General features: G+C 47.2%; 1 protein-coding gene across 1 annotated transcript; it reads left to right on the top strand.

Annotated features, from left to right (window-relative positions):
• Positions 1–3,213: 3,213 nt before the first annotated feature.
• On the top strand, positions 3,214–10,908 carry LOC128430920 (sentrin-specific protease 7-like). Its single transcript, XM_053417052.1, is given in 23 exon segments — positions 3,214–3,883; positions 4,093–4,204; positions 4,425–4,507; positions 4,586–4,720; positions 4,857–4,939; positions 5,022–5,185; positions 5,322–5,598; positions 5,675–5,787; positions 5,901–6,020; positions 6,331–6,364; positions 6,492–6,701; positions 6,778–7,022; positions 7,303–7,382; positions 7,460–7,576; positions 7,754–7,876; positions 7,984–8,076; positions 8,149–8,185; positions 8,187–8,216; positions 8,311–8,370; positions 8,712–8,755; positions 8,824–8,892; positions 8,976–9,126; positions 10,583–10,908. Coding segments are annotated over 22 exon segments (2,529 nt in total). The 5' UTR covers positions 3,214–3,883; position 4,093; the 3' UTR covers positions 10,733–10,908.
• The last annotated feature ends 285 nt before the right edge of the window (positions 10,909–11,193 follow it).

Here is an 11,193-nt window from a genome sequence, read left to right as displayed (position 1 = left end):
GTAATATTATCTTGGTATAAATATACAGAGAAATAATTAATTAATGTAGAACAAGTTATAGAAGCAGAAATACAGTTTATACATATTTATATATTTGTATATGAGAAGAATATTTAGTCTTGTATTTCATTCTGACGGTCTCTGTGACGTCACAGCGTCTCCCCCCCTGTGATTGGCTGCTTCTGGAGGTTCGGTCTCTCTGACAGCTGCCTCCCCGCACAGCCCCGCCCCCCCTTCACTAACTAATGCAGCCGGTGTCCGGTACCGGAGGAGAACCGGAGGAGAACCGGCGGCTGTGACATCGTCCCCCGGAGCCACGAGGCTGAATCCTGGTTCTCTCACCAGACCGGTTCCGTGTCGGTTGTTTGTGGGAATGACAGACTACAAAGATGTGAAGATCCAGTTCAACGCGAGAGTCGGTTCCGTTACCGACAAACAAACAAACACGTGATCGTTTCCCACGTCTGTTCTGCTGAGATTAACGATGTGTCCGATAATGGAAGCCTGCTGGAGCTAATGGTTATGTCAAGGTATGACAAAGAAACCTTTTTAGTTTTTATATTTTCACAGTTTAAACATATGAGAAAGTCCAATTATTTTATTAATCTAATCCAGATTAAATGTATCTTGTGTAAAATAAGGGTTCGGGATACAATCTTTAAAATTCTGTTTCAATCAAAAAAGTGAAGATTTTGTTTATTCACATATCAAATTATTGACATTGTACTAAATTAAATCTGAAATGATTTTGAACGTTTGATCAGAGACGTCCCCTCGGATGATGAAGAAGATGAAGATCTGTGGTTTGAGTTTGATCTTTTATTTGTTCCTCTTCCTGTTCTCACTTTGTCTGTTTGCGTCTTTTTTCATTATGTAAATGAAACGACGCAGAAACCGAGGCTTTCAAAATAAAATCCCCTGACCTTCACGTTTCAAAATAAAACTTGAAGAGCTGCTTCACCTGTCGATCAAAAACTCAGTGTAGAATTATCAATAATTAAATTGATCTATTTTGAAAGTGGAGATGTTTTAAAAAGTATTTGTTGATAGTTTGAGTCGAGAAAAGTTTATTGATCTTTAAAACTTGAAGGTGATGAGACTATTCAATAGGTTTTTTAATGATTAAATCATCACTGAATATTAAATTGATAATTCACTTGTATATAATATATCTTATTCATAATGGGAACTATTTCACTATAGTTTCCAGGGTAGCAGAGACGATCAGTTCACTGGACGTGATAGAAAAACAGACTCGACGTCTCAAGACAAATAATCAATGATCAATATTTGTGTTCTGATTGGTTCCGTCAGTTTGGTTTGGTTTCTGGCTGGCTCTGAAAGGACTGATCTGATTGGCTGATATCTCTTTCTGAGAAAAAGGTTTGATGCTGCAGGTACAGAGCAGAGTGTGATCTGCATATTATTAATTATGTTCTAATCATACACACTATAATTCTACATGCATGTTCTTTACGTGGTTGTGTCACCACAGTAACGGTTTCACAAACTGATGTGGCTCCATCTTGTGGAAGAACTATTATATCACATATCACAGAGAAACTTTATTTCAGTAGAAGTACAAGTTAGTTACATTGGTTACATTACATCAACAATAGTTCCAGTATCAGTCACAGAAACAGAAAAACTCACATCAAATACTTCAATAAGTTTAGCGTCAGCACTTCAGAGACAAGCCTCCGCACACAAACTTCTATTACGTGTTTATGAATAAAGTTGATCAGAACCAGGTTACATGTCATCACACAAACTAACACAATAAGAGCTTTTCAAACTCAATTCAAATAACTTAAATTACTAAATAAATAAATAGAAATAAGAGGAACCTGTCAGTAGCTGCCGTTATAAATATGAATCTGTTGTAAACTTCACAAACAACATTGAGCTCAGAAAGACTGTGGTCAAGATAACTCTGAAGGGTCTTGTAGCGTAATTCTTTCATATTTAGAGTGTCACTTTAATCATTTATATTAATAATGATCAAAGTCACTTGGTGCCCATTTTTTAAATTTGATTTTAAAGGTCAATTGTTAGAGGAAACTGATTTGTCCGTCTGTTGATGACAGAGTAGTGGCGCCCCCATCAGGCAAGTGAGTGTTTAACAGCAGCTGGATGAAGTCATAACGTATGACAAAGTTTGACCTTTGACATCTAACTTCTTGTTTTCAGACTGAAACTAAAGCAGAACTGTGTTTTTTTAAGAAGCAGAAAATAACATGTGATCTTAAACGACACAATAAAGCGAGAGGAGGAGGGGGGGGGAGGAGGAGGAGAGGGGGGCGGGTCCGTGTCGCTGCAGCGTTACTTCCTGGAGGTTGAGTCTTCATGACAACGTTTAGTTTATCTGCAACGTGAAGGACAGAATCAGGAAGTTATGCTTTAAGAACGTGAGGTGATAGAAAACAATAGAAAACATATTCACCACAGTCACACATGAAGAAGAGAAGAAACTTTGATGAATAAAAGTCTTATCTGATGAAATATTGAATTTAATCGGGACATGGTGACGAACCTGTGACGGTCAGCTGGACGCTCTTCATGAAGTCCACCTCGGGGACGTGGCACTCGAACACGCCGCTGTCCGACCGGCCCACTTGCTTCAGGACGATGGAGAAGTCTCCCTCCAGCTGCGGAGCCGGGTCCACTCGGCCTCTGTAGGTCGGGCTCTGTGAGGACGGGTCCGGGACTCCGAGGTTGGAGTCCAGCACCACGGCATCGTCCTGGTCCCTCCAGTAGTGGGACACCTTCTGTGGCAGAGGGTCGTCCTCTCCGTAGATGCACGGCAGCAGGACGTCGTCTCCGGCCTGACCTTTGACCTGGAGCTGGCAGCTCACTGCAAGACAAGCAGCTGTTACTACCACTGTGTGATGACCATCCAGATGTTCTGCCTCATCAGCCAAACACACTACACAACTCCATGGATAACAGACACACACACACTGTGCTGTCATGTGTTGCTTCTTATTGCTCTTTACGAACCTGTGGTTAACTCATAAAGCACAATGACCCACAGTGACCTGCGCAGACAATAAAACATCAGCACGTTTGATTCGTCACTTTATCGGGTCAAACAAGTGACGTGTACAGCGTCAGTTATCTGTGTCAGTTGTCTCATGCTTCGCCTCCATTCCTCGTGCATTGGAAATAGAAGAGTCCGTTAGCGTTCCGGCGCACGTTGATGACGTCAGACGGAAAGCCTGATGAGACGTGTTATGACGTTCTCCCGGACGTCATGACGTCTTCCGGCAGTGGAACCTCCCGGTTGTTGTGGCTCCTCTGGTTCTGCGGGTGCTGGTGCAGCGGCTGCAGCTCGGACTCGAACACCGACACGTTTCAAACCACGGGACGTTTAACTTAAAGTTTAATTTAACGTGTGAACCGTTTTACCCAGCGGACAGCGCGCTCTTCCCGCCACATGAACCGGCACCACAGTTTAAACAAGAAGAAGAAGAAGTTAGCCTGCAGCTAACTTAGCTTAGCGGCTAGCTAGCAGCTTAGCTCCGCCGGCTAACGCTAGGTTTGTGAATTTAAAGCCTGACAGCTGGTTGAACGTTGTGGTTTTATTTAAATAGTGTGTGACACGGACCCCCCCACAGGAAGCCATGATTCAGGTCTCAGTTTAGAGTGTGTGTGTGATGGGGAGGAAGACACTGTGTCATGAGTGTACTGTCATGTCTTCACCATGGAGGACACACACAGTCCAACATGACCACACTGTCTTCAGCTGGTCCTCATCTGAACCGAGTCTGAATCCGAAGTGACACCGAAACAGATGAGAAGCTGCAGAGTCGTGTGAGGAGGAGACAGATGTGAAAAACATCCTGATCAACGTTTCCTTTCCCAGATTAATAAACTGTTTCAGGTCAGTTAAACTTAACCACGTCTCAAACCTGTGGTTAAGGTTTAACTAGAGTTAACCCCGTACCCCTAACCATTTTGAATGAAGTATAACTTGTAGTAATCACATCTACAACCTCCTGATTTTAAATGAAGTACAACTTGTAGTAACCACATATATCATTTTTTGTGTTTTAGATTTGATTGTCTGTGTTTTCTGTTTTATTTTGAAAGGATGGCGTCTCAGTATAAAATCCCCAGGAAGAAACCGTCCCAGTCTGACTCCGCCCACATACACCTGCAGTCACCTCTGGCCAGCCTCCAGGGCCCCGCCCCTCAATTAAGGGTAAAGTTACAGATATTTTTAGCTTACCTGATGTATCAGTTATTTAAGGTGGAATTATATTTTTGGGGCTAATTTGTCGAATACTTATACTTAAGGTGGTATTAGGTTTCTGTTATCCTGATAGAACATTAAGGTGGAACTCCCTGGGTTCTGTTGGAGAACTCAGAGACCAGAGACATGTGGGACAGGTTGAATAGATGTTTGCCATTCTGCTGAACAGGATTATGGGGATCAGGCCGACAGGAGAAGAGCCGACAGGATGCATTCTGGGAACACACCGGGCTCCTCTACAAATGGACACAGGTTTGTGAAACGCCCCCTACAGTTTGCAGAGCTCAGAGTTTAGAGTTTAACTTTAAATGTTTTTAAATGTCTATTCAGGACGCTGTGTAAACCTCCCTTTGGCGACGTGGTGAAAACGCTGCTGGGACTCAACAGCCCAAACAAAGGGGGACAGTCGGCAGCCAATCACAGACCAGCAGGAAGCGAGAGAGCGTCGTCCTCACCCTCAAGCAGGTGAGTTCACAGAAGCGTCTCTCAAAACTTCTCTGGTTTTATGTCTGTTTTCATTTAAATAAAGTTAAACTTATTTTACATGAAGTTCATCCAAATGTTTTTCACTAGAGCTGCTGTCCCACTTTTTCTCCACCAGATGGCGTCCTAAGAGAGCGTCAGACTGTCGGCCGGCCTCAGAGCGTTTGTCTCCACCACAGAAGAAGAGTTTTGACTCCGCAGGTGAAGTGGTTAAGTTGTTTCATCATCGCATGACGTCAGTATTTGACATCAGTGACTGAGTCTCCTTTTATTTTCACCTCAGCCACTAAATCCATCTCTGTGGTGTCGGTGGACTCTCTGGCTGAGCTGAGAGGTGAGGGGCATGCTGGGAGTCAGAGTCCGTTGACACCGGGAGCGAGGACGCGGAGGACAGTGGAGACTGGAGGCAACACGACACCAAGCCGGGACGCCGCCGCAGTGGGGACGGTAACTCTAACTCTATATGTATAACTGCAAAGAATCCTGTTGTAATGTATTTCTACATTTTCAAAATCAATTAGAAATGATTGAAATCAAATAATAAACAAAACTAAGTGAATACATTTTTGTGTTTAACGTTAAGATTCAGAAAACTCTGGATTCTCCTTCGAAGCTGCAGAACAACTCGTCAGAGGACGACTTTGTGTCTCCAAGCAGAACCGTCGTCCACAGAACGTCTGTCCCCTCCTCCGACACAGAGACGGACGGGAGGCGGAGTCTGGACCGGACGGCTTGGACGGCCTTGGCCGCCCAGAGGGAGGACGTGAGGGAGCGAGAGAGACTGAGATGGAGAGAGTTCACAGACAGGAAGTCCAACTCGCTCCGACTGAGGAAACACAAACAGACTCCAGCAGAACCCAGTGAGTTCTATATAGAACAAGACCGACCCAGATAGAACGTTCATATTGATGACTATTTATTTCTTTGTTTCTTCAGTTGTGTTGTCGAGTGAAGAGGAGAAAGAGGAAAGTGAGGATGACAGAGACGGAACAAAGACGGCGTCACAGAGCGCCACCAGCAGGCCGGAGGAGGGATCACGTCTGAGAACGGTAAGAGGAAGACGTCTGTCCCGGGTCAGTGTTGTCCTGGTGTACTGTGGGAGGTCAGCTGACCTGAGGGAACGTGCCGTGGGTTCACTGTGAACCTCGCTCTCGTCTGACAGGAATGTTCCCCCGGAGCTGAGGAAGGTCATGACGAGCTGACGCTGCCTTCTCACCTGCAGCTGGAGTTCAGCTCGCTTCACGCCGGCCTGATGCACGCGGACGCTGACGGGAAGATGATGGTGAGCACCAAGAGTTTCTGACAGGATCCATCCTTTCCTTTCAGCTGGTGGAAGGTCGAGTAGAGAAAACACTTTGTGTTTACTGTCGGCCATGTTGGAACTTTCTGTTTTTCCATGTTCTATTCCAGACACACACACACACACACACACACACACACACACACACACACACACACACAATACAACAAACAAAAAGAAACTGGTTCACTGGATGTGTATTATTGCTACAAACAACAGAAAATAGTTATGGAGCAGTTATGTTGTTTTTCTTACCAGACGTCTTTTGACTGATACAGAATAATTTCCCTAGATCACTGAAAACGGAATCACTGTTCCTGTGAAAGGTAAAAACATTTTTTACATTTAAATATTATGAAATTATAAGCAAACCAAGACTATATAAATACAATAATTGATTAAAATGTACTATTATTATAATATTTAATTTATTATTATTATCCTCCCCCTCAGTGTCCGAGGGGGAGGAGGGGGAGGTGACCGTGGTGGCGTCGCAGCTCCGTGGTTACGGCGTCTGGGATGGGGGCGTGGCTCGAGGCGGGACTCTGCTGGCCGGATGGGAAGGTCCCGCCCCCTCGCTGCTCTTCCTGTGGGTGACGGACGCTCAGGCCAACCTGCTGCAGAGGGAGCTGTCGGCCTTGAGACAGAGCTCCGCCTCCTCAGGTGAGTCAGTTTGAACCCATGATGCTGATTGGTTACTGGCTTAGTGTATGAACAGAAGGCCTCCTGGTGTCGTCAGGTCCGTCGTGCTGCCTCCTCCTGCTGGTGTTGAAGGAGCAGCTGCAGGAGCTTCAGGCCGCTCTGTTGGCCTCCATCCTTGACATGACGGAATATCAGAAGGGACGCTCCTCCTCCTCCTCCTCCTCCTCCTCCTCCTCTCAGGGTCCGTCCTCTCCTCTTGACTGGACTGACGGACTCCTGCTCCTCCACAGCTGTCCTCCTCCCCTGGATCAGCACCTCCTCGCTCTGCTAGGACACTCTGCTGTAAGACTCCTCTCCCCTTCATTCCTTCCTTTGTTTTCTTCACACCTTTCTTTCTTTCTGTCTCTTCCTTCCTTCCCCTCTTACCTTTTACTCCTGCTACGTCTCCTTTCCTTCCCTCATTTCCTCCTCACGTTCATTTTCACCCTCGTCTTCTCTTGAATTTTTAATAAAATGTGAAGACAGGTTGATCAAATTATACACTAATCAATAAACTTTGTTAAATCACTATAACTTTATTAAACTGAGACCGCTAACACTCAGACCTCCCTTGCTTCCGTAGACGGTCGGTTCAGCGAGCAGCAGTCAGGGGAACAGGAAGTCCAGTCTGAGGTCGTCTGGTCAGCAGCAGCTTCCTGTCAGGTGACTCCTCTGAGCCTCTGAAAGGATCAGCAGCTTCCTGATGTCTGTCCTGATTTAACCCTGAGTTTTGTCTGCAGGTTGATCCAGTATCCGCCGCCGCCCTGCAAAGGCCGCATCTCTGTGACGAGGGAGGACCTGGCCCGTTTGAACGCCGGCGAGTTCCTCAACGACGTCATCATCGACTTCTACCTCAAGTCAGTCACAAGTCTGAGTTTACAGTCCTCTTAAAGGTCACTTCATTTTAAAGGGTGGTGGCGAGCAGGCGTCACCTTGATCAGTTTTTAAATCCTGGAGAATCCTGGCATTTTTGTTGCTGTAGTTCCTCTCAGTCACCACCAGAGGAGCTAAGTGTCCTAATGTCTCCTCAACAGGTTTCTCTTCCTGGAGGGCGTCGGCGGCCCTGTGGCCGAGCGGAGTCACGTCTTCAGCAGCTTCTTCTACAAACAGCTCAGCAGAAGGCGAGCAGCCGGGGAGGACGACGCCCCCTCAGTCCCGTAAGAACAGCTGTCCAATCACGAAGCTTCTATTCCGTCTATTTAATGTTTGATTGGTTTCAAAGAGATAATGAACGTTAGTGAAATGAACTCTGACATCTTCCCAGCGATCGTCATGTGAGACATCAGAGGGTGAAGACGTGGACTCGTCACATCGACATTTTCACCAAAGACTTCCTGTTCGTGCCTGTGAATCAAGAGTAAGAAGATCGAATGTTCCGTGGTCTTCTGGGCGACGGCCTCGGACTGGTTTAACGTGTTGAATGTTTCAGAGCTCACTGGTTCCTGGTGGTCGTGTGTTTCCCGGGTCTGGAGCACGAAGAGTCTCAAACCTGCACAGGTGAGACGTTTGTTGTCTCACCTCTTTTACCTGGAGACCGTCTGTCGTCTTTATCTGGGAAAAGATTCAAAATTATAAAAAACTTGTTTTTCAGGTGCATCAGAGCAAGCGACGGGGAAAACGAGGCCCGAGTCTGAGACAACGAAACCCTCCTGTAAATACAAACAACAAATACAACACAACGCTAGAATACACACAGTAACACTTTCCTCATATTAGAACACGTCTGTAACAAACTTCTCTTCCACTTTATTAGTTGACCATGTAAACGTCACATTGACTAGCCAGTTAGCCAGTTAGCTAGTTAGCCAGCTAGCTAGTTAGCCAGTTAGCCAGTCAGCTAGTTAGCCAGTTAGCCAGTCAGCTAGTTGACAGCCGTGGCTGAGGTCACGTTGTTGGTTTGTTAATATATTTGATCCACCATGGATTAGGATATGTGCCATGTGGTTTCCCCCTCAGCGCCAGCAGGCTGTTGGTTTCTGTGTTTCTCTGTAGGACTGCACGGAGCTCGGCCGCCACAGTGACTCAGCGTTAAAGAGGTGAGTCCTCGCTCTCGTTCACGTCTCTGTCGTCTCGACTCCACCTGACGGCGTCTCGTCTCTTCCAGGCCGTGCGTCCTCGTCATGGACTCTCTGAAGCTGTCGTACCATGAAAACGTCTGCAAGCTGCTCAGAGAGTGAGTGGGGGGGGGGAGATGTTGTTTCCTGTGATGTGAATAACAGAGTTAAGACCGGGTGAGTGAGACAGGATGTTGTGTAGTTACCTGCAGGTGGAGTGGGAAGTGCGTCGCCGGACGCCGCGTCTCGTCACGTCGGACAACATGAGGAGCGTCCGCTGCAGAGTCCCTCAGCAGGACAACAGCAGTGACTGTGGCCTCTACCTGCTGCAGTACGTGGAGAGCTTCCTGCAGGTAAACACTCTGTCTGTCCATCAGGGGGGGGGGGGGGGGGGCCTCTACCTGCTGCAGTACGTGGAGAGCTTCCTGCAGGTAAACACTCCGTCTGTCCATCAGGGGGGGGGGGGGGGCCTCTACCTGCTGCAGTACGTGGAGAGCTTCCTGCAGGTAAACACTCTGTCTGTCCATCAGGGGGGGGGGGGGGGGGTCTCTACCTGCTGCAGTACGTGGAGAGCTTCCTGCAGGTAAACACTCTGTCTGTCCATCAGGGGGGGGGGGGGGGGGGGGGCTCTACCTGCTGCAGTACGTGGAGAGCTTCCTGCAGGTAAACACTCTGTCTGTCCATCAGGGGGGGGGGGGGGGGGGGGGGCTCTACCTGCTGCAGTACGTGGAGAGCTTCCTGCAGGTAAACACTCTGTCTGTCCATCAGGGGGGGGGGGCCTCTACCTGCTGCAGTACGTGGAGAGCTTCCTGCAGGTAAACACTCTGTCTGTCCATCAGGGGGGGGGGGGGGGCCTCTACCTGCTGCAGTACGTGGAGAGCTTCCTGCAGGTAAACACTCTGTCTGTCCATCAGGGGGGGGGGGGCCTCTACCTGCTGCAGTACGTGGAGAGCTTCCTGCAGGTAAACACTCTGTCTGTCCATCAGGGGGGGGGGGGGGGGGGCCTCTACCTGCTGCAGTACGTGGAGAGCTTCCTGCAGGTAAACACTCTGTCTGTCCATCAGGGGGGGGGGGGCCTCTACCTGCTGCAGTACGTGGAGAGCTTCCTGCAGGTAAACACTCTGTCTGTCCATCGGGGGGGGGGGGGGGACTCTACCTGCTGCAGTACGTGGAGAGCTTCCTGCAGGTAAACACTCTGTCTGTCCATCGGGGGGGGGGGGGGGGGGGGGGCTCTACCTGCTGCAGTACGTGGAGAGCTTCCTGTCCTGCAGGTAAACACTCTGTCTGTCCATCAGGGGGGGGGGGGGGGGGGGGGGGCTCTACCTGCTGCAGTACGTGGAGAGCTTCCTGCAGGTAAACACTCTGTCTGTCCATCGGGGGGGGGACGACACTCCGTCTGTTATATTAAAATGAATATAACAGTTGAGAAACAAACCATTTTATTCATGTAACTTAACATTTAGTGACTTTAAGTAAAGATGGAGTCTCCACCTCCTTATTTGATGACCTGCAGCCTGCCACCAGGGGGCGATCCACATGATCTGGCTTCACATCTCTGGTTACGAATGGATAAAGGAAAGTTTGAATAGTTAAGAGGAAACTAACGTAGTTTCACAAACTGACGACAACAAACAACAACAATCAGTGAATGGACAGAAATCTGATTTCTGAGGTTTTCATCAACGCAGGTTTTATTATCGACCAATGAAACATCAGGAATCACTAATCTTTAAGTATATGATCAGTATCAGATCAATCTGAATAGCATTTACACACACACTAAATCCAGCTTTCTGATTGGCTCTGCAGAACCCCGTCGTGCACTTTGACCTCCCGTTGCGTTTGGACAACTGGTTTCCGCGGCAGCAGGTGCGACAGAAGCGCGAGGAGATTCGAAGTTTGATCATAAAGATTCATCAGAATCAGACGAAGAAGAAAACTGACCAGAGACCAGCGTGACCTCTGACCCCGAGCCGAAGTTTGATCATAAAGATTCATCAGAATCAGACGAAGAAGAAAACTGACCAGAGACCAGCGTGACCTCTGACCCCGAGCCGCTCATTCGCCTGTGCAATAAATAATAATTTATATTTTTTACTGTTTCACTATAATAAACATTCTTTTATAAAATAAAACATGATTCATTTCCTGTTTCTTCATCGCCTCACACAACTTCTGCTTCTTCACAAAATAAAAGTTAACAAACCTTGTTGTGTTAACTTCTCATAGTCATGAGTGTTTCTGATATTCAGGTTAGTTTTATTTTTGTGAATTTTAAGAATGAAAGAGTTTTAAAAAGCATAAGAATAAAACACTTCCTGTACACCTTCACTTTCAAGCTTCGTTCTGAGAGTCGACCCTCTATCTTATTCTGAAGTCCCATGTGTCTAACACACACTAATAACACAATGTGGTTGTCG

The sequence above is a fragment of the Pleuronectes platessa genome, chromosome 24, assembly GCF_947347685.1.
Source record: "Pleuronectes platessa chromosome 24, fPlePla1.1, whole genome shotgun sequence".
In the NCBI taxonomy this organism is placed as follows: domain Eukaryota; kingdom Metazoa; phylum Chordata; class Actinopteri; order Pleuronectiformes; family Pleuronectidae; genus Pleuronectes; species Pleuronectes platessa.
The sequence above is the reverse complement of the archived record's forward strand: the minus strand, read 5'-3'. Positions and strand labels throughout refer to the sequence as shown.